Below are 24,290 nucleotides of genomic sequence, written 5' to 3'. Positions count from 1 at the left end.
CAGGAGTAGCCTCATTCCTCTCCTTAGAGATTTGCAAGTTTGTTTGTCTGTCAAAGGACAGAGCCCATGGTTCCTTTTCTTTACTTGTATCGATGATTTTATGAAGCTAGCAAATCCAGTCAATGTGACCTTGAAGAGGTCTCATTCCCCCTAGGGAGAAGTCATATAAGCAGAGAAATTGCACAGAGACACCAGTCAGCTATTTTCTGCACATGGGCATTAGGTAAACTGGTCCACGGCAACTTTCAAACCATTTTCATAAGCACCAAGCCACTTTGTTGGGGGTACTGGTTTGGTGCTTTTTTGAGTGTTCTCCTGGGATGCACAGACTGTGAGGCAGGACACAGCACTTGCTATAGTCAGCTTTTATCTCCATACACTTTCATTGCTTTTGGTCTTTTCATAGGACAATACAAGGCACACTGCATGACAATGCTCAGACTGTATTCCTCAGCCTAGGTCTTGGCCTGCATCTGTGTCATGGTTTAGCCACCATTTCTGGTGTGCCTATGGGAGCATTTCAAAGGAATGCGCAGCTGCAGGTTCTTACATGTGGTGAAACCAATACAAGAGAGTCACATTTTTGATCCTGGAAGGTCTCTTCCCTACTTTCCTGTTACTAGCTTTTTAGATCCTCTCCGCACAGTGAGAGAGAAAGAAAGAGGAGGGACAGCCAGTACAACAGGTCAGAAGAAAATACAGGCCATCAAAATATTATTTGAGAAGATATGATATGATATGGCTTAATATTTGTCTGTATTAACACTGCTGGTACTAATAAGCCAGTGACCTTAAAGATAAGTTTCTAAGGCTGAGATCTACTTATCTCATAAGCACAAATATTAGATCATATTTCTGACAGGTAACAAAGTATGATATGAGAAAACTTCTATGCCATGGAATTTTAACCTCCTTCTCTCCAACAACTTCCTTATCTTCGTGTATTTTTATCAAGTGGAGTGCTTTGGTACTATGTTTCCTACACAGCAGTAGAAACAAAAAGCTTTCCTCTGCTGAGCTTGGACATCTTTATTAATGAGTATCACATGCTTTCGATCCTTAGCCAGGAGCCTTTCACCAGAGTTCACTGTGGTATTATCAGGTACCAAGATTATTTTACTAATCTCTTATGGGAGAAGACATTCAGCTAGTTGTCGTATCACACATTGGAAGTCTCTAATTTACAGTCAAAGTAGGCAAGTAGTAAGTATGATGTGGAAAGACAGATGGGCTTCTCATGCTGACCAGCTGGAAGCCCAAAGTTCTGCATTAACCTTTTCCTGGAAGTGTTACAACACTGCAGTGTGATTGCATGCATAGCTATGACACTCCACTAGTCCTGTAGGAAGCCAAAGGCAATGCAAGAGGAGAAACAAAACTTGTAGGTGAGCCATCAGTCAGGGAAACTGTTGCTCAGTGGCATTTAACCATTTTGGTAGAAAGGCACTCAGAGGTTTGCATTGTGCTTGGAAAAGCCTTATGGTGCAGCCCTTCTCTGGCTACGTAGTCAATCTGCACAGGACAGTAATTCCAGTGTTTCCTAAATATCGCTGTACATGCCAAGATCACCTGGAAGCACTGACCTTAGTAAGCATATGCTTGACAGTGACTGTCTACCTCCTGTCTGCAGCCCGCTCCTTGCCTGTCTTTGAAGTGTAGGCTGGGAAAAAAAGTGGCTGGAAGCAAAGTTAATATTCTCATAGAAATTCATTCAACCAGGCTGCTTTTTGCCCTGTGGGCTCCTTGCAGCTTGCTAGGGAGCTGGAAGAATTCCTCAAGTGATGGCAAAAAGTATGCCCTAGTGCCATTTTCACCAAGGGACCCAGTGTACTTCCTCCTAACTGCACAGTTGGTCTTGAACAAAGTGAGAAATACTTATCTTTTCCTGTATTTTTAAAGCCATCCCTTGCAGCTGATAGACATTAAGGTATATCAGAATATTTTGCTTTATGCAAACTACAACATCCTGCTCAATATTGCTTAAATATTTTGCTTGTAAGTTTTATAAGTAAATACTCATGTTCATTGAGAGCAGTAATCGCAGAAAGAAGGTGCCCCTTCATCCATTTTCACGCTGGTGAAGGGGAAGACAGTAATATTCACCATATCTGCATGAGTTATCCTGCACAAAGTTCTTGTCAGAAATGATGAATTGTTAGCAAGAAAAGAACATTAGCTTTCTGGCCACTGCTTCCCTCACTGGTGTGTAATAGCACTGAGAGACAACACACTATGCAATAAGTTACTAAAGTGACCCAATTCTGCATCTAATGAATGTGAAAAACTTTAAAACATTTTAATGTTGCAGAGCTGTAGAACTGAGCCAAAAGAGCCAACAATACAAAGCTTTGTTCTCCAGCTTAGGGACCCCAGTATTTCAGATACAAGAATGCAGAATTACAGAAGGTCTCAACATGCCTTTGCTTCAAGGCAGGGCTGCTTGACACCTTCTGTATCTTTCCAAGCACTGTTAATTTAATAGCTTGTGTTCCTGGTATCTTTAAAGATCACTTGAAATAAATCCCCATTCATTTATTCATAATGTTTTCTTCCACGTATAAAATTTAATCCTGCTCTTCCTTTGCATGCTAACTAGAATGAATGTGGGTCACAAGCGGTTGACATCCTAGAGACACACTATGGTCAAACATGAGTGCAGGGATTAAGTGGTGGGCATTTCTTAACTAGCTGCTGTAGAGCCAACAGGGCAGTAACCACAGGTTTCTTTGTGAGAAGTGGCAGACATTTCTTCCCACTATTCCTGCTACATTGATGTACAACAAGAGGTGTAATATGGGGTTTCTGATCCAAAAGCCTCTTCCTTCAAAATTGCAATGGGTCCTACTCATTTTTAACAGTTCTTCCTCAAGGACATTGGAACTAAAAGGATGAGAACATAAGCCCTGCAAAGACTGAATCCAGAAGGCAGGTCACTCCACTGATGGTACTGTATGATCTTTAGAGTCAAATGGATGTCCTGCAGGAATTCTCTCCCCTGCACACAGAAAAGAAGCACGGTGTTGCTGTGGTAGAGTTTTCTGCTTGTCACAAGTCTGAGAAGACCTGTGGTGTAAACAGACTCTGGGGTGTAAACAGCTAGGAGTGAGAGAGCTCAGAGTACGAATTTGGGGCAGTAGGGTCTGTGGGGAGTAAGAAAGACACCCGCTTTCTATCCACAGGACCTGACAGTTCAGGGAGACAGTCTTCAACAAGGGGCTCCCAACACGGACCACCAGCAAAGTGTCAGTAAGTGAGGGCTGAGCTGCTGCATAAGTAGTGGCCATAATTATGGTCCCAGGCACCTCTGGGGCTGCTCCAATCACTGCTCACCAAGACGGTTCTAAAGAAATTGCTATTGGGAGCCTCACTTTCTTCTCTGGAGTGTCAAGGACTTTCACGTTCCTGCAAACAAACAGACTCTCATTTCTGAAGAAGCTTTAGGAGGGGAAGTTGCAGTTCCTAGTCTCTTCTTACTGTCTTAAGGTCTAGTCTTGAGTAAGGACTTTGGAATTTCACCCTAAGGGGATAGCTTTGAATAGGTGACAACGTTCTCATGCTTAGTCACTAAACATTGGCCTAAGTAAACAATCATGTACCTCACATGGAAAGCTTGTGCACTACTTCAAGCACTTTGTGCTTGGCTGCACAGAAAACACTACCTGTTATTTGCTTTTTTGTCTCTACATCCCTGGTCTGTCGGAGTAAGCAGAGCAAGAGCGGGATCCCTTTCTGCTCTGACACTTCCAGTTTGTTGTCATTATCCTCAAACACCAAGTTTCTCAGAGCACCGCATGCTGCCCGCTGAATGTCCTCGTTCTGAACGTCAAGGAGCTGTAAAAGTTTGGAGATACCGCCAAGGAAGAAAACCTATGAGGAAAACAAAACACAGCAGAGAATAGTTAGAGACTGTAAATGACAAACTTCACCCTGCCCCCAGCAAACCTTTAAATAGTCATAAGGACTTTTTTCATTTGCTGCTATTTGAAGGCCTTGAAGTACAGATCATTAATCATTTGGACATGACTGTTAACTTCTAGGCTTTCATATGAGTCACAGTTAAAATCCACAACTAAGAGAGGCATCATATTTTAATAATTAATGTAAGAGAATGAAACTAAATCTCTTCCAGCTTTGCTGCAGATTAGTACTCTCTGACAAGACATTTAATTACTCTGTATTTTAGTGTCCATGTTGGTGAAATGGATATTTGAGATTTAACTCTGGAACATTTATAAATTGCTTTCAGATTTCTGGATGTAAAATATTCTGGATGTGCAAAGTTTGCTTTTTTTTTCTTAGCAGCCAGCCTGATGGAAAGACAGCATTTTTCTCTGTTTTGTGTATGTATTGAAATTGTATTAAATAAGAGTACATTTTACTTGGTAATTATCTGTTACATACTGAGAAGAAATAGTAAACTAGTAAACTTCAAATTGTAGACAATTAAACATTGTAAGCTAGTTAACTACTGAACCACCCACATTTAACAAAGACTACTCTTTAGTGTCTAATTCTTTAAAAAATCAGGTTTTGGCCCCAAATGAATGAAGAATTAAGAAGATGTTATTTTACAGCAGCTGTACAAATAGTTTCCAAGTTCCACATGTTGTGGCAAATGATGAATCCAATATGAGCTGTGATGTGGCATAAGCAAGCCTTGGCTCATTTAGGAATGAGTTTACTATGTAAGATACCTTACATTCATGTCAACTTGAAGACAGTTTCCTCTGGCATCTCAGAATGCCATATGGTTTTGTGGACAAACTCATCCTTGTGTAGAATCAACAGCATGTGAAAGACTTAGAAATCTGATACAACCGTTTTGAGTAGTCCACAGTTTAATGATAAAAAGAATTCAATATGACCGACAGGTGTTGGCAACACGAAGAAATGAAATGTAACAAAACCTTTTGCCGTTCATGTCCTGACAAACTACACTGCCTGCCTGCCTTTCCTCTGATTCTGTTGTACAAAAGGCACAGTTTCTTGCAGTCATGCTGCACTGCTGACCTGATTCTCCCTGATTCAACAGCCATCTAGATGCTAACAATGAAATACAGAAATATATCTTAAGGTAAGTGGAGCATAAAACACTCTGAAGGCACATCAACCTATTTTATTACAGCAGATAAGCCCTTTTGACACAGATACCATAGCTGGTTGTTTTTTTTAAACATCTATGCAGACTTTCTATTGGTAATTTTAAGTGATTTGTAACTCTTGTAAAAGAAGTGGTGCAATTTTGACCTAATGTGCAGAGGAGAATTTACAAAAGCTATTGAATGGTCTGTCTAAATTTTCATCGGTAGACAAAATTCACCAAACTACTCTAAGACCACGAGTTCACAAGAAAAACAAAAAGCCACTAGACCCACAAACTATCAAGTATCAGAGAACAAAGCATCAGGAGACAAAGAAAAGAAATGCAGGCTGAAAGGCTAAAAAGGGGAAACGAGAATGCCAATGTGAACCAGTCTGATGGGCACCAAGCAGAAAAACCTCAGCTAGGATTATGTGGGATAGACAGGAAAACAGAAGAAGGCTTCAGGCTGACTGCTCCAATTTGAACTCCTTTACTCATCCACTTATTTTTCAGGGAAGCTGCCTGAGAAAGGTTTGAATAATAAACCACCTTCAGACATTCAATTCTGAAGCTCTGTTCTCAGACTGAAGTTAAGGCTGCTAATTGTACTGCTGGTTTTTTTGTGTGGTCCTAGCAAACCCTGAAGCTTGAATAAGTTTGCACTGTACTCCCAGTGTTTTCTTTTCTGGGATATTTCTGTACCAATGGTGTAAGCATGCCAGTCAAAAATGAGAGACAGGAGCAATTATATTGACAAAAAAATCAGACTCTATGACTTACTCATAAAAACTATGTTTGTTTAGCCTGGAAAAGAGCAGACTAAGTGGGCATACACTTAGCAGCCTTAATACATGTAAAACCATTATAGAAGGGACAGAAAAAAAGACACTTTTTCCGTACCCATCAAGACAGGACAGAAACTAATTAACTCAGTTTGCAAAAGGGAGATTTAAGTTATACTTTAGGAAAAACTGGTAAGGGTAGTAAACCTCTTTGCCTCCCTGCAGGAGCTTGTGGGATCCTAATCAATGGGATTTTTTAAAAAGTTGGTCATAAACGTGTAATTACAGATGGTTTGTGTGAATCCTTACCCTACATTTCTATGTCTCCTATCCCAAAATGCTAAAGACCAAATTTTTACTAGCATAGACCAGTGCCATTCCATGGATTTAAAAGAATCTACAGCAAAAAGCATCAGCATATTTTAGGGCAAATATTCAACATCAGTATCCTACAAGGTTTCTCAGGGTGTCTTTTTTTTTTCTTTTTTATGTTGGCACACAGTATAGAAAATTATTTGCTCTACCTGATTGTAACCAGCATAAAAATAATTACTTACTTTTCTTCTGGCATCTGCTTTCTGGAAGCACTCATGCTGTATGAAAGTCACTGCAGCAAGAATCCTAGGTGTGGACTGTGTATTTTCACTCTTCAGTATGCTCACTGCACGCTCCAGAGTCATCTCCCCTTCTGGGCTCCTTAAAAGTACAGGCAGAGGAAATATAGTGAAGCAAGACTGCAGAAAAATCATCATTTAGCCTGTGAAATTTCTTGTAATACCAAGATTTTAATATTTTTCAAGTTAACTTTAGCTTTTCTTAGAAAATTATTCCCTTTCCAGTAGTAGAAAATACTATAAAAAGAGTACTTTAGTATCTCTTAAAGTACAAATACTTTAAGAGATACTAATACTCTGGGGGAAGAGAAAATCATAAATAAAAGTGTTGCAACAATGAGAGGCTCTGGACAAAGCAAGTCATGCTTCAAATTATAAAAACAAAATGGAAACATCAGTGGATGAAGGACTAAGATCCAAAGAAGGCCATAACCAAATTAGAGTGTCTTTTACTGATCATGAAGATACCTCAGTGTTTTTCTCAGTAATGTCATGATTGCTTTTTTATATTTATTTTCATGCCTTTTTTTCAGTTTCTCAGTCCCCAGACTACACATACGCAGGGCTGAGTACCTGCTTTTTTCAAGCTTATAGAAGTTCTAGTTTGAAATAGATTGGCAAAGCCTTTTTCCAGGTGGGACAAAATAAAAACAACACTCATTAAATCAATTATGTACATCACCTGTGGTAGGATTAAAAATATGTGTGACCATTTTCCTCCCAACTTCCAGCATGTTTGCTTGAATGATAATTGTGTTAGACAACCATGTAAAAAAATGAAATGAGAAGTCACCAGACTTTACCCATTTTTTTCCCCAGTAAATGGAATATAAAACAAATTCATGGCATAATTAGGTGCATTAGCTCTGGGACAGGTGGTTATGTTCCCCAGCCTTTTTATTTACTTTTTGTTTCAAACACTCTCCACCCCGAGAGGAAAAAAAAAAAGTGGACAAAACCATGAGGATTCTGTTTTTTTTTTTAAACCAAACAATTTTGTAGAACCAGATCCCAGGCTGGCCAGACAGGGATGAAAGAGCAGTCTGTGAATCACAGTGGAACAAGTAGTTATTGTCAATAACTCCTTGCTTCAGAGCTAACAGAATCAGAATGGCTTACTTGAGAATATTCTTAGTAAGTGCATCTAAAATAAAAAAAATCGACAGCTCTGCGACTGTATCAATAATGGACTGGCAGAAGTGAAAGAGCCTGGAAGCCCCGGCTTGCCCACAATGGGCTGCAGAGGAGCAAGGTAGACAAACCAGGCAGAAATCAGGCAGATTTCTCACAGGAAATCTTGTTACAAATGCATCAAAATCTGTCTTTTTTCCCCAAAATATGTATGATGAACTCATGACCTCTGAGACAAAAACGGATTTTGTTGGAATTTTTCCTACCAGCTACACTGTAAATCAACATCTGCTGCTTGCTTTTGCTCAGGCAAAAGACAGTTAGTATAGCTGCAACGACAGCAAAGAAATGAACAACAATTTTGATGCACCTGTTGCAAATGAAGTTATAGTCCCATGCCCTGAGGTTTCCACCTGCCTGTATATTTCCCTTTGGTATAAATCATGTTATTTCTTGTCTTCTCCCCTCCTCTGAGTTAGCGTTTTGAGCAAATATGCTGTATCTATAGGTGCTGAGGCATGCTTGTGCAAGACAAAGATGAAATGAAGGGGACAGTGTGTTGAGGATGTCAATGGAAAGGTTAAATCAAAGTGAAATTAGACAGAACTATGGTTAGTGTCTCTAGTGCCCTGGGCTCTGGTCTGGCAATGTGTACAGCTTCCAGATTTTCAGAGTTTACTTCAGCCCGGATTAAAAACAAAGTAGTTACTCAATTGCAAGTCGAATGTACTGATCAGAAACCTACTTAAAGATCTTGAACAATGAGTAATGGAAAAAAGCCAGATCATATTTCTTCTTTTCTCTTCTAGGTGGAAGAGAAGAACAGGCTTTTCAAGCTTGGGGTTTAATCAGGTTTCTTAAATCAACAAGGGTTTTGTGACCATGTTGTATACATGCACATGTAAGCATGCTTACCTGCCTGTTGGTCACTGCAATAACTTTGGAGCACTTTGACCAAATTCAGTCACCTTCTACTTAGTGGCAGACATCTCTGATGTATTAAATGGTGAGTCATTTCAGTGACTAACAGCAGAGAAGGACTCTATCCATGCACTTTCCAAGGTCGAGATTGCTGCATGAGCTGATCCCTCATGGGACACCAGAGAACCTACAAGGGAACTCAGCCTCAGGATGCCAAGGATGTCCCCGAGTAGTAAAGGCCCATCAGTAGTCATTGCCAGGCTGAGATAAATGCATATACAACCAGAGACCAAATTTCTAAGTGTTGGGTGTGCAGATCTGCATTGAGACTGAGAGCAGCCCACCATTCACCAGAGTTCTCTCTCCATGGCTGATACTCCTTCATGTGCAGCAGCCAAAATCTTTCTCTCCTGTTGTGCATGGCCACACTAGGATTGTTTCACACTGGATAAACAGAACATTTGCTAACATTTTATCTGATGGTAATAAAGGATGCAATATAATCTTTGTCCCTCAATGGTATTCATAAAGTTGCAGTACCTTAACTTTGGTCAAAATAGAATTTGACGCAATGATTACTCTCAAAACATTTACTGGCAAACTTAATAGCCACGTGGCTGATTAGCATGTGTAATGACAACAAACAAATAGACATTCAGGCAATGGTTGTTAAACAGAACAATGATTTGACAAGTTCTGACTTCACCTTAATTGCCAGAATTTAACATTTTTGAGAGATATACACACTGTTGTCTAATCATTTTGTGACAGCTCTCAGCACATTAGAGGTCAGATTCTGTAAGCAGCTGTTTTTCAAACAGCTCCAGGTTGAATCTCTCTCTCTCCTAAGCCCTTGATATGAGGATGCTTTTAACTGCTTCACTTTACCAGAAGACACAGAGATAGCATCTCTATACTCTGATTTTCCTACTTTGATTTCATAGCATGAGCTAATTCTTCTACAGAAAGTTTGAAAATGCTTTTATATACATTTCAAATACTATATACAGTTAGCCCACTACTTCTCTTTAACCTTACACAACTATTTTACATCCTCTTAATCAGCCTTGGAAAGACCTGAATTGTGATTTACATAAAAAAGTACAAATTTCTGGAAAAATCAAATTACTCGGAAAACAGGGTTACCTTTTTTCCCCCCTTCCATTATTAAGCGAGCAACGGGTAAGGCAGCAATGTATCAGATAATGCAACCTTAAAATCAAAGAGAATGGGAAATGACAAGAAATGTGGAAGTCTCTACTAACTTCTTAAACTGAGAAGTCTTGTCAGAAGAAATTTTTCTACTACTGGTAGAACGATGGACTTAAATGAAATATCTCAGATTTGACAGCAGTGTATACCCCAAAGCAAAATGTCATCTATTATGTTTTAAATACTTAATTCTACATTAAACTGTGCAGTAGCTAGATGTGGATGAACCAGAACGTAATACAACCAAAAGAGGACTTCTGCAGCAAGCTCTTCCAGTGACAAGAATTACTAGAGGAGTTATTAAATCTGTATTTTAGACATCTGACCACAGTAATAATGTATATGGATGTCATATACATGTTAGTACATAAACATACGTAACAATTGCTGACTTCAGTCAGCTAAAATCGCTATAGTTTCTTCCTCATCATTTAAGAGTCTAGTGGTGCAAATCTCTTGTGGAATTGTATCTTACAAGCTGCTTTTCATCATTCTCTTCACTAATGTATTTTACAGAGACTTTTTTACACTTTGGGTAGAATAAAGAGCCCCTCACTCCCCCAAAAACCTAGCTATGAAACTAAAATAGAACCTAGGATATTTGAAAATCTAAACAAGATATCTACAAGTAAATTAAATAGTCAGAAGTACTGAGACAAATGAAATGTATAAACATCTGCAAAACGAACTTTAGAAGCTTTCACAGCACTTCCAATTGTTTTTCTCTGTAATTTCCAGCAAAAGCTGAGCTTAAAAACTGGCATTTAAGGAATTAAGCTGTCAAAAAGATTTCCATTAGGTCACAAATCTTCCACCTGGAGTTCAGCATGGTCTCAAGCAAGCCACTTGCACAATGACTGAAGATAGGTGTTTACATCTCCAGGTATGAAAAACACTTTTGTGCAGGCAGACAACCAGACTCCAGTCCGCACCTGCAAAAGAAGAACCAAAATTGCTCCTACACAAAATTAAATATCAAAATTGCTGGTTGTGGCTCAGAAACCCACTCAAGAATGTTAAGTAAATTAAGTCAATGGGATATACGCCTGTCTTACTGAGAAACAAAGTCCTCCCAGGTACCTATTTTCAACATTACTACTCCAAGTTCTTCAGCTGTTGTGAGCTCTCAGACGTTTTTTCTGGACTTCCTTACTTGCTGTAAAGACTGGATACTTAAGAGTCACATCACTGATACCAGATCTCTTAACTCCTGCATCACCCAGAGGTGAAAATTTCAGTCTAGATCAGATGTGGGCACAAGACCATACATCTTTGTAAGTCTCATCATAACATACAACATGTAGTTGACAGAAAATATCTGACCTGTACACACCAGTGACATCAGATGATACCTCATCTCACACAGTAGCAAATTTAAAAAAAGAAGAGATGTGGCCTTCAGAAAAATGAACTTAACAGCTACACAGTTATGGAAAAAGAGACATTTCTTAATAACGCTGTTATGAATTACACCATGATTAACTTACATAAGAAGCCTTGGGATCCTATTTGGATTATAAACAACAACAGAAACCACAGTAAACATTGTAAGTAACCATCTCCTGTTTACCAAGTGGTTTGTTCTGTCCACTGAGCCTTAAGAGCTCTGTAAACAATCAGAATAATTCTAAAGTGAAAAAAATATTCACTCCTGAGGGGAATTTCAGAACTGATAAATTTTCTCTTTCGAAGACAGAACTGATTTTAGACATTCTGAAATCTTCTCTGGAAGGGAATTTCAGGGGGGAAAAAAGTAATTTTGGAACAAAATAATAATAAATGCTTCTAAGACTCTGACCAATTTTCCTAAAGTCTGATGGCAGCTTTGGGAATTTGCCATGGAGCTAATAGGGCTTCAAATTAAGATAGCATCCTCAGAGCAAGTAGGATCTCATGGTAGTGAGAAGCTCTGGTATGCTGAGATTTAGAGCCGTTTATATTTGTTCTAGGGATGGATGGTGCTACAGAGCTAAAAGAAATTTCTGCCTGTGTTTTAACTGAAGTTTATCAAAACTAAAATGTTTCTTCGAAAGCATGAAGGATTTTTAACTGGAAGTTGTCAATCTGCCAAAAGCTGCTTCACTGGAACATTTCTGACCTATTCTTGTGAGAACCATGCCTGAAATCATCAGGTCTCATAAATTTGGCAATGCATTATTGTGTATTGTGACTTAGGTTGTAAATTACTCAGTGACTACTTCATGTGTCTTTATAAAAACTGATTAACTCTTGGCAAAAGGGGGTCCCAAATCTGAGCAGGAGGTGTGGACGTACATTTTTTCTCCCTTTCCTCTCTGTTGCACTGGAAGTGGACTTTTTAAAGCAAACCTACCTTCTGCATCCTCCACACTGACATTTCATACGCTGTGTTGGCTGCTGAGCTATGAGCTGTCACTTTACTTTCTCTTTTTAAATAAACAGGTTCCTTTCAGCTGTGACACCCCAGAACCAAAGCAGGTCCTGCATTGTGCTTACCCTAGCTGAGATCCATTGATGGTGACTTGTTCACTCTGCAGGAAACCATTTCTCCCTGCTGCTGCCACAGCAGCTGTCAATGGCAGCCTCTTCCCATCAATTTCTGCCGTGACACTGGTTATTGAAGCTGGCTGGGAAGGTTCCCTCCTGGTCTGTGTGCTTCTGAAAGTAGTTTGGTACCAGCTGGACCTTGAAGATTGCCTGTTTTGAGACCCCAAATGGGAAGCAATTGGTGATCTGACTTGTCCCATCGCACTGCCCAAGGTCAGGTAGTTCTCCTTCTCCAAAAGGTTGGTCATACTGCGACTGTTGCTTGCTTGATGGTACAGAGGTACAGTGGGGCTGGGGTAGACACCATCAATGACAGCGTTATTAATAGCCGCCATCTGGGACTGTCTCTTAAAAGAGCGTCCTCTGTTCACTGAATCACGAAGAGTGTAACCAACAATCTCAGACCGAGCGTATCTTGGTGGCACAGTCCTGCTGGATCTCCTGCTATCTCCATGCCTCATGGAGAATCCCGTTGAAATCCCTCTGTCATAGGGAAAATCATTGGACACATATGCCAATCTTTCAGGATCTCGCTGGGGTGAAACCTCTAGTCTCTTCAGAGGCTGTCTTTGAGCTCTGTCTTCCATTGTCTTGTAAGTAATCCTTGTCCCCCAGCCATTTGTATAAGAGGATGGTGAGGCCACCTGTTCAAGGGTGCATAAAAGAACAGGTGTCACAGTAAGAGCACAGCATTTAGGATTAATAGCAAATAAATCAAACAAATAAACAAACAAACAAACAAGCAAAAAGATAAAAATTCTAAGGTCTGCTATCAGAATCAGAAAACAAAATGTGAACATCACCAAAATTGTGTATTAAATGCAATTTTGCAACACTTCTTTGTATCTGCCTAACAAAGATAGGAAGAAGTGTGGTCTAAACATTAGGAGACCAAAGTCTAAGCATCTAGTATTCTGTCCTAAACTCAAAATAGAAGCATAAGTCAATTTCCCCTGGTAGTGAACAGTCTGCTTATTAATGGAGATTTTAGTTTCAGTTTGTAACTCTGTGGGGATTAACACCCACATCTGCTACTAAAATTAAATTCAAGGCTGTCCAATAGAGAGAAGAAAATTAATCAGTCAGATATTAAAATATTATACTAAAGTGTCTGCATATTGCTATTATATTATATTAATAAGGTTATTTAGCCCTCCTGTTCACATTGTGTTAGGATCTAGTAATAAGAGATAGTCCCCTCCCTGTTTGTCTAACCTCTTAATCATGGAGATTACATAACATTCCAAGGAATCCAAACTGACCATTTCACCATCACAAAGGTTTCCTTAATTCTACAGCTGCAATTTTAGATGATTTTTCGTTTTCTATCCCTAATGGGCATGGACAGTAACAGATCACCATCTTGTTTTATAAGTTTCTCTTTTCTAAACTCAACAAACCCAATTCCTTCAATCTTTCTTTGTAGGACTTCAAGATTCTTACTGTTTAGGTACCATATGGGGACTCTCCAATTTTCTACCTTTTTCTTATGCTCTCCATTGGACACCATACTCTATTCCAGACCTTCCAGAACCAAATCAACTTGGAAGTCTATCTGACCTTGAAATAAAGGAATTATGCCCCAATTTTTTTAAAAAATCAGTAAGTATAGTGTCATCCAGCCATAAATCAAAGCCCCATATATTCTATTTCTATGTTGTATTAAAGTTTTTTTTAATATTAAAGGCATTTATTAAGGTAAACTGAGAAGCTTACAGAAGTTATTAATTGAAGGGACAGTGCTTAGCAGTGGCCAGACTGAAATACCATAATTTCACTGTTGAGAAGTTACTGAGGGTGATAATCAACTCACAAAAGGAGTAAAGGCTGCTGAATATAGTAGGCTGAGGCAAGGATCATTGGATATATCTGTTTATTTTACATAAGCTATGCAAGGATACCTTTATCTTTTGTTTGGGGATAAGGAAATTAATGCTTTTGTGAAATACTAGACCTTGTGGCTTTTTCTGGCTTTCACACAGGACAAAGAGTCTGTCTTTTTTTTATTATTATTCTTTTTTTTTTTTTTTTCCCTGCCTGGAATACTATAGTATATTCTTGTGGTTCCTATGTCACCTTCAGTTTTCCTCTTGTCTTCTAGAAAGAAGAGATTCACATCAAATATTATGGACTGGATGATAGGTGAGAACAGAGGATAGGAGGACAGAGAAGGGAATGTATTTAAGGAAATGGTTCTAACTCTACTCATACAGAGCCAGAGCTGCTTCATTAACTGGCCAGAAGCTGGGCTACTTCCTTTAATGTGAATAAGCCATTCTTGAGTAATCTAAAATTAAGAAAGAATTGGCTCTACATATACAGCTATTTATTAAATAAATGTTTCTGTTCCCAAACTGAATTGGTTTCAGTTTACTAATATTGATCATGCAGTAGCATTGCTATTGAGCTATGTGTTGATTTCCAAGTCATAGGGTTGTTCCCTCAAATAGATTCATACCAGTTATGAGCTGTGTCACAAACCTTGCAGAAAATCAATTACTTATGTTAGCATTCAGGCCACGAACCCGAGAAAAGCTGGTCAAAATAACAAGTGAATTTATGATTAGATAGTTTAGAAACCCCACTGTATTGCAAGGACTGTAATGAAATGTAATTCATTGTAATTGCAATGACTGCTGAAATTCTTGTAATGCTAAAATTGGTTGCAACAGGATTATTTTAAATGATAAGGAACACTCTACCTGTCATCGTGAAACTAAAGCAATCTGTTTTCCTGTGGTCTTGGATGCTTAATTTCCTAACCTCTTTCACCACATTCCCAGCTCCTACCCATGTCATTTGTTACCCTGCAGGCTCGCTGGACTTCCTCTAGCGACCTCCAACTGTTGGGCTGGGTGAGCGGCAGCATGGCCTCCATCCCTTTGAGCTACTGACGTGCTGGCTGACCTGCTGCCTGGTGGGATGGACAAAGATCTGACTTGTCACAGCCTTTGCCTTAGTGGAGTGATAATATAGTTTTTCATTTTCTACCCTGATGCCAATTCTCATAAAACCAACAAGACTGCAGAAAGCCCAACTGTATGACTGAGTTGAATTTAGCTATTGGGCTCAGATGTCACCAGAAGGGGGAAAAATGTTAACAAATCTTAGCTGTAAAAACCTCCTTTACTAGAAACCAGGCTTTAAAAAGCAAACAAGTGTGCAAGCAACCCTTGAAAAACCATCTACATGCTATTGTTTGTGGTAAAAAAAAGGATAAACTATGCATATGATATTATATTTATTTCTATTTCTTGTCTTCTTTTCCTCACCTGGTTTGACTGATAATACGAGAAACCATAGGGAGTTCTTGGTGCAAAATCATTTTCAGTAAGTCCCATGTTATAGACACGCTCTGGAACACTGGATGCACGGTGCAAACTGCCTGTAACCAAAGACTAATATTAGTAAGATTTTAACAAAACATGATATTGTTATAAAGGATGATTTACAGTACTAGGGAAATGTCCCAGTCTGCACTGCCATTAATATATATAAACTGAAAATCAGACAGGAAAATGATGGAAAGAGGTTTGCATTCAGTATATCACATTCAAAAGATGGTGAAGCAAAGCTTTCCGAGGACACAAGCCATTTTTTTCAATTTCCTATTACTTAGGACATATTTTTAACTTTCAGAAGTCTTGTTGTTCATGCAGCTATTTAACGAAAAATGTTTTAACATAGCAAGCTGATACTTTGAATATTCCAGATAATGACATTATTAAGTACTAAGAAACAGTATTACTGAACAGGTACTAAGAACACTTATTTTCCACTATAACCACTTTGAACATATATATATATGGTTTACATTAGAGGCTGACTATAACATGCGCAGTACACAAGAAATTAAAATATTACAGCTGTAGATTGTAGATGAGAAACAGGGGTTGACATGCCTCTATTGCTGTGCACCCTAGAGATGCAATTTTCACAACATACCACCGTCAATAAATAGCACACACTGAGTACAGATTGTTTATTTCTTTGTTGTCTGCCTCAACTGTTGATGTTTCTTGCCCCTTAGGTGCTAGCTTCATGATAATATATTGGAGTGAGTAATGCTTCACTAAAGTTCTCAGTGCTTCACCCAAAGAGCACGAAGAGTCCATGAACAAATTCCATGGCTTATGGAGGCACATGGCATATGATGCTGTAAAGCAGGGTTGTTTAATGACACTTCAAATCTGCACCTACAGATAACGCAGAAGATCCACAGCATATCTGCTCTGATTCTTTTTTCCCACAACCCAGCTTTGAAAATAGAACAGTGCACTGTGATTATTTCTTTCATTAAAACTTCATTCTTCTTTTAATTAAAACCAACCAACCAACCCAAAAACTTCAGGCTGTTTCTCTTTCACTGATACAATACATTTTCAAAGAAAAAGTGCTTCTATTAATAATTTTTTTTAAAAGCAACAGATACTGGTGAAATAAGTGTTCACAAAATTCCTGTGTTACTATGAGAATCTGCATATAGGAATATAAATAACACAGGTTATAACATAGAAGAATTTAAAGAGGTGAAGCAGAAGTTGAAAGATACACCTCAAATCGGTCATAAATGGGGCCAGTGTGTGCTGCAGAAGTTCAGGCTGAACAGATAACAGTGGTCAATAAAGAAGGTAATTGGACACGCATTTTCAAAATAGCAGGTATTACCTGAGATACTACAGAAAAGAAATCTAAAGAACCAGTCATTAACTTGGTCAAACTGATGAAGTCTCCACTTGTAAAAATAGTAGAAGTCACATGCCCATGGGAATTCAGGTGCCAAAAACACGCGGGCAAGCGCCTGCTGGGATTTTTGAAGCCCCTAGTGTATGTGTGGTAAATAGCTGAGACTTTCAGGTCATGCAGTTAGACTCCGGGCTTCATTAGGTGCGTGTGAGTGCCCCTAGGAGCTTCAGTACTCCTGTATCCTTGATCCTTAGTGTCTGTAGTTAGTAAAGGGCTTGACAAGAATGAAAAGAAACAAGAGACTCATGCAACAAGAATAATTTATGAATGATTCTCACTAGCACATAGCTACCTGGATAAGTCCAAATTTGTATATAATATAATATAGTATAATACAATACAATATAATAGCAGACTGCAATAATTTGAAGCCTAATTCAATCATACTTTGCAGTTATTTTGCTTATTTAATCATACTTTCCAATTCTTTCATATTGGCCATGCGAGACAGATTTAAACATGTATTAGGTGATTTGTTAAGACACATTCACGGTAACTTTGCATCATGAGAGTGGAATGATGCAGCTTGGTCAAACTCATGATTTGGATTGTAATAATTCCTTCGTGACATTACAAGGTTGCCATAGCCCGAGGGTTACCTAAGTACATGAGAAAGCAGTAATAGGAAACTGTTGTTTTATACTGAAAAAGAATTCCTTCCAATGTTCACCGACATCCAAAATCTACGAATTCATATAAATCTCTCATTTGTGTGATGTAATTCCCATATCAATGTACTATTTCAGGTGCCCAATAAGACTCCATCTCAGCCTATCGCCTGTGCCTGCTTTTTAAAGATTCGCTTTATTCATTGCTGCATATTAAAGTACTTTCACATAGTAAGTCTTTAAATACATATATATTTCTGTTTCTTTATAGTTAGTATTTTTTGTCCAGTTTACTTCATGAGAACTTACTCCCAGCATTTATCTACTTAGGGCATAAAGATCCTTTGAGCAAGTAATTTGTGCATGTTTTAGGTAACTCTAAACTCCCTGTCTTTATTAAAAAAATGAGGACAAATTAAAAATAACAAGGCTGTCCATGAACTAGTTGAGGATAAACTACATATCTAACAGTTCTCTCTTTGCAAAAGCAAAATACAGCCAATCAGAAAGTGCAACACTCAGTTATCTTCAAGTAGTCCTCTTTTTTTAACCTTCAGTCTCCCTGTGAAACTATCCGTCAGTAAACATTTTTCTCTTTCAGAGATAAACACAGTATATGTTAGCTTACGGAATTTCACTTTGCATTTACAGTATCTCTTGCTTGCTCTTACACAAGTAAATTAAATTATTTTGTCAGCATTTTACATTAATTAGGTAGCCATAAAACATATGCCTTTTTACTGTGCCCTGTTCACTTGTGCCAAAAGCCAGCGTGTTAAAGGAAAAAGTGGTAACTAAAATGCTGCGTCTTTCCATTAGTTACGAGATGCAGAATAGGTGATCTGATGAAAACTTGCCTCTGTCGCTGAGGCTTCCTACAGCTTATTTTCACCATACTACAAAACCCTACATGTTTTTCACACCTTTCACATTTGCTCAGTGTTGTGTTATTCAAAAATCATTAGGCAGTTCTTATACGCTCAGGGCACTGGTTTAAAAAAAAAAAAAAAAGGAAAAAGCAATGACAGATTTTTTAATTTTTTTTTTTCTAGTTTTATATTATGGGTTCATTTACTGTTAGGATTAATATTTTCTAACTGTGAGACTCAGTGTTTTAAGTCTCACAAAAACTCTCTCTTCGGAAAATATGCACGCAATTCAATTACACATCCATAGGGGACAAATGCCATTTGAGTGGCCATGGGATACCACGCTTGATTTCCAGCAGCCAGTCAAGAAAAGGATGGGTTTCCTACAGGCCCTGCGTCATGTCTGTCAACCCATGAGGACATTTTGGAAAACTCAGGCATCTCAGGCAGTAGCAGCCACCCATGTGTGGGCAATTGAGTGGAACCATTTATCACAGTCTCCCCTCTCCCCTGTCGGTATGAACTAAAGCAGCTCAGGAACGCTTTGGATGTGGTCAGTGGAGGGGGAAAACCAAACCCCTTTGCTCTTCTCCATGCCTGAAATAAAAGCTGCACAAAAATCACCTGATATCGCAACAGTTATGACAAAATTTTGAGATTTGACAAAATAATTACACTATCAGGAGAGAGACTGTACGGATAACTGAGGAAAAAAATCCCATCCGTCTTCACAGAGGCTCTTCGCGAGCCCCCTGTGCTCCCCTGGATGTGACAGGTCCAACATCTCACAGTCCCTGAAAGTTCCTCCCCAGCAATCTCTGCCTATGGTTGCAGACAGATCAGTCTCCTGTTTGCTTGGCTTTCCAAAATAACAATGACAAGAGGCATCTCTAAGATATATGATATATGAAAAAGACAATTATCGTCCAGTAAGGAGTTAGGTGTATCAAATTCCCCTTAAATCATGTGCACTGTTAACGCTCAGTTGTGAGTCTTTTTCAGTGCTTTTGTATTTGAATGGTTTCCATGAAAGCCAAATTTTGGCTTTAAACCCTCCCACTGCAGGCATCTATGTAGCTGTACCCTCTACACAGAAGTCTATTAAGGACTGCGGTATTTTCATGCATCCCGAGTGCCCACCTGCCGAGTATCCATTGTCCGCTCTTGCTCAGGGCAGGTGGGTGATTATATCCACAACAGAGACTCGTAAGTGTTCCTGGACTGCCAACTTCTAATCCTTTTTTATACTCCACCACTCACGATGGACTGAGACGGTGACATTTAAGAATGGCATATCAAAAACTGCACTGAATCGCTTTATCTACAGATCAAAGAGCTTTCTTTTTGATCGTGCTCCTTCATCATTCTGCCAGTACATGCCTGGTCTCAAAGGAGCTTTTCTAACATTTTTTACTTTGTGCTGGTCAGTATATTTACACAAGTGCTCAAATTTAAGAAAATTTGATTTCTTCTGGCTCAGGAAGCAGAGTTGAGAAATGTAATGAAACCAATAAGAAGTGGAAGTCACTAACAAGGAATTCTTTTCTACTTCCTTTTCCCACAAAGAGATAAACAGAAAATCACTACAGAGCAGTTAATATGGTCAGAATTCTGCAAAAGAGAAGGCTCAGGATAAAAAACTCCCCCAAAACCTCTAAAAGCAAGTTTAACAAAAAAATACTACTAACAATTTTAGAAATGAAGAAATGTGAAGAATAAATAAGGCTCTGATTGCAACCGTCTTGTATCTCATGCTGTCAGTTTGGAAATCACAGAAATTTTAATTCTGTTTTTTATAAACACAGTGTTTATAAAAGCCTGTGTTACAGAAAGAATTTCTACACAGACAGCAATACATCAGGTTGCTTGGTTTTGTATGATATATTACCCAGTTCTGCCCTCATTTTTTACAATGGAACTCGTAAGGATGTACAGGATGTACAGGAAAGTAGACTTTAGTCAAGGGATTATACTAAAGAAATAAAAGGAATATGACAAATGAATTTTAAAAGCCAATCAAAATCCAAACGGAACAAGATCAGAGGCAAGAGGACTCATAAACAGAATAAAGTTTAATAGACCAAACTGAACATAAAGTAATCAATACTGTTGCATCATACGTGAGCTGAAAAACACCAGTCGTTAAAGTATATGATTCTGAATGCCATTTTACTTTGATAGAGCTGAACTATCTACCATCCCATCTCCACCTTTAAATAGCATTCAGAAATTTGATGCAGCTGCTTAGTTGTTCAAAATTTTTCAGGGCAGCGTAATCTCCAATTTATAAAGGTTCAGCAACTGATGAACTGGAAAAATTGCAGCTGTTGTTAAACTACTGCTTGAAAAACTATTAACAGCATTTGACAAAGTCTTGAAAGGAGTTGGGGCAGTACGTGACTTCAGTGATCTGGCAGCTGCTGGAATCCTCAAATCTGAGGATGACCTAAATATCTATTATAAAAAAGAAGAAATACACCCTCAAAAAGGGGGGCAAAGGGCATAAACCTGCAAACAATATGGGAGTAGAAGGCAAAAAAGATGTTTTTCCATTAAAAGGTAATGCTGAATGCTAAGCAAACACCTTTAATTTGAAACTTTAAGGAAAAATTATGCTGCCTGACAAACTACTTCTTGCAGCTTCAAAGCTTCGAGTTCCAGTGGAAAATGGGTGTGCACAGATGGGTAAGACCTTAACTACCACTGATTTTTCATACCCAGTGGTTATGTGCTTGGCTAATTTTAGGCATGTATGTGAATACTCTGGTTAGGTATGTGCTAAGTACCTTGCTGAACAGGGCCTGAAATACTCCTACAGATACAACAGTTATATCACAGGGGCCTGCTCCTGCTCCTTCTAAATCTTTGTATCATCTTCCTGGCAAATAATAAACAATATGGGACCCTTGGTGAATGTATCTAGAAAACTGTTATAATTCAGAGAAAGTGAATTTTTGCATGTAAAACAGTGCATATTTTGAAAAAGTACCTTAAAAATTCAAATATTTCTCAAAGCATAGTCAAATTTTGAGCAAGCCCATGAAGAAAGCACATTGGGATACATACACATGTGTATATATCTATATTTTTCAGGAAAGTCAACATATTAAATACATGATAGATATTTGATTTGCATTATAAGTATTTGAGAGACAGACAGATGGACAGTTATATGCAATTACACATGCATATATTACATATATATATATATACACATGTATAACTATATGGAATAGATTCCAGTTCCATTTATTTTTTTCTGAGTTTTGCAGTGGGACTAAAAAAAATTCAGGATGAGTTGGGCACAAGAAAACATTTGAAAGAAGTTGATTTTATGCATGACCAATACATGTAACAGACATGACATTTGCCACTCCTGATCCTGAAGCTTAAAAATTTGGGCATCTCAGAAATGCAAAGGGCTCAAATACTTGACCTTTAGAAAAAAAAGCAAACCAAGACAACTATCCTCAAATCCATCAGGTCTGTTAATATATTTCAGAGAAGATGAGTTAGAGGGATGGAAGCTTTGTCTTTGTAGTGTTTTATACATAGTTTAGAGACATGATCTCAGTTCATGACACCATTTAATTTATTAACTATTGCTTAAAAAACTTTTACCAGGCTTTCTATTAAGAGAAAAAGAAATCAAGTCACTCTAAAAGTGTTTAGAAAGCTTATTTAAATGAGACCTGCCAAGCTAAGGACTTCCATATGTAGCTGCACATTGCATAGTTGTGTACACCTGTTTATGCAATGTGTGTACCTAATCTTTCCGAGCAGAGTATGTCTGTGTCTGCATCATATATATTTTTGCCATGAGGTGTTTTTCAGATGGAAGCCAGATGAAGTACAAGGCAACATTCCTCTGCCTGAGAAGATAGATGAGTAAAGTATAGCTTCTTTAATGACAACCAAGTAACAGATTATACAACCTGTAAGTCAGAAATATCTTCCTATTTAAAAACAGGATTGAAGTTTTCATGGTAAGGGTTGCTTTTTTTTTTTTTTTAATTTACTTTGAAAACAACACATCTCTTCACCATTAATAGTTAAGACTAAACCCCTCAAGCAGCTTGCCTTTAACCCTCAGCACCTGACAAAGTCACCCTGCGGGTGCCTGACGCTGCAGTCGCACCCTGGCAAAAGGCACGACTGTGCGGACCTTACTGACGGATCTGGCCTTCTGGCTATAAGATCTTAGAGGCAAGGATTGATTGCCTTCAATTGGTATCGTGCACGTCAAAGAATGAGGTAAATACAATTCTGGTAGCGTTATCGTTCCATGTTTCCCGTTCACGCCCTTCTTAGAGTTACTTTTCCAAACTTCCTTTTAGTTTTTTGTTGTATTTTTTTTTTAATTTCCAGGTGAAACAAGGAAGGACATTTCCTACATTTCTTCCCATTTTATTTCGCACATAGAGCCAGTGGGTAAAGCTAAGGTATAGGTATTAAAACAAGCACAGCAAGCGGTTGCTGGATTAGGAGAATCTCGGCTCGATTCACCCCACGGGCGGCGGTGAACCGGGAGCAGCCCCGCCACTCACCAAGTTACGGCGGTTGGGAGGGAGAAACTTCTGACTCACTTGGGTGGGAAAAACGAAAGGGAAGACGCGACAGAGCCACGGTTTTCCGTCAAACCCGGTAAAGGCCGATGACCGGTACCGTGCTGCCCCGAGCAGCCCGCACCTCCCGGGGAAGCCGCGGAGACGGCTGCGGCCGCCCGGGGGCAGCTCGGGTCTCACCCCGGGGCCACCGCCCCGGAGCCCTTTCCCGTTCTCCCGCCGCCTCCGAAACCGCCACCGCCAGCCACCAGGCAGCACCGAGCGGCGCAGGGCCGGGGCCGGGGCCGGGCACTCACCGTTGTGCAGCGAACCCCGGCTCTTCCTGGCCAGCGTCTGCTGGACCTGCTGATGGATCCGCAGCGCCTTCTCCTCCCCGGCCCGGCCGCCCGAGAGCTTGAGCCTGGCCTCGGAGGGAAGCGCCAGGCTGGAGCTGTCCAGCTCCCCCAGGATCTGCTGGCCCAGCACGGTGCGGATGTAGCCCTGCTCGGCGGCGGGGCCGCGGCCCTCCATGGGCACAGCCGGGCGCCGCTCTGCTCCGCGCCGATAACCTGTTGCGCCGCCGCCGCTTCCCCAGCGCCGGGGCTCAGCCGCCGAGGGCCGGGCCGGGCCGCGCCCAGCGCCCAACACCGCCCCGGGCTCTGCCCCGCCCGCCGCGCAGGTGCCAGGCACGGCCAGCGCCCCCGCTCCGCCCGCCGCGGCCGCCCGGGGCAGGGCAGGGCAGGGCCGGGCCGGGCCGTCCCCTCCCCTCCTTTTCTCTTCCTTTCCTTTCCCTTCCCTTCCCGCCGGGGTGAAGGGTCCGGCGCAGCGGCACTGCCCGGCCCGGCCCGGCCCGGCCCAGCCCTCGCCAGCGGGGCGCGGCCGCCGCCTCAGGCAGCTGCCGCCTGTCCCCGTTGTCCCCGCGGGGCAGCGAGGCCCGGCCCGGGCAGCAGCCCGCCGGGGTGTCCCGGGGCAGCAGGGGCTGCGCAGCCGGGCTGGGACCCCCGGCGGCCGGGGGGGGGGGAGCTGGGTTCCTGTGGCACACGAACACCCCGCGGGGACAACACATGCACATGTTTTAAACATACAAATGTATACTCATGCGTCATCCCTTATAGATCGTTTGCATCATGGTATAGACACAAGATATTTCTGTGTATTACACTTGGCTGCATTTTGTGCACATGCACGTAAGTTTCAACCTAAAATATAAGATGTGAAACTTCACTGCTTCAATATGGTGGTCCCTGGCTGTGA

General features: G+C 40.2%; 1 protein-coding gene across 3 annotated transcripts in view; it reads right to left on the bottom strand.

Annotated features, from left to right (window-relative positions):
• The window catches only part of PKP2 (plakophilin 2), a 45,563-nt gene extending 21,815 nt beyond the window's left edge, over positions 1-23,748 (bottom strand). Inside the window, exons 1-5 of one of the 3 annotated variants that reach the window (XM_075756008.1) lie at positions 23,354-23,748; positions 15,542-15,654; positions 12,219-12,913; positions 6,423-6,561; positions 3,660-3,867 (exon numbers count right to left, since the gene is read on the bottom strand). In XM_075756008.1, coding sequence (XP_075612123.1) covers positions 3,660-3,867; positions 6,423-6,561; positions 12,219-12,913; positions 15,542-15,654; positions 23,354-23,567 — 1,369 coding nt within the window. In that variant the 5' untranslated portion in view covers positions 23,568-23,748. The remainder of the gene's footprint in view (positions 1-3,659; positions 3,868-6,422; positions 6,562-12,218; positions 12,914-15,541; positions 15,655-23,353) is intronic. The other 2 variants (XM_075755999.1, XM_075755989.1) reach the window with 2 other exon arrangements.
• Positions 23,749-24,290: the final 542 nt, after the last annotated feature.

This window comes from Balearica regulorum, chromosome 1 (assembly GCF_011004875.1).
Source record: "Balearica regulorum gibbericeps isolate bBalReg1 chromosome 1, bBalReg1.pri, whole genome shotgun sequence".
In the NCBI taxonomy this organism is placed as follows: Eukaryota; Metazoa; Chordata; class Aves; order Gruiformes; family Gruidae; genus Balearica; species Balearica regulorum.
This window is presented reverse-complemented; position numbering and strand designations above follow the sequence as displayed.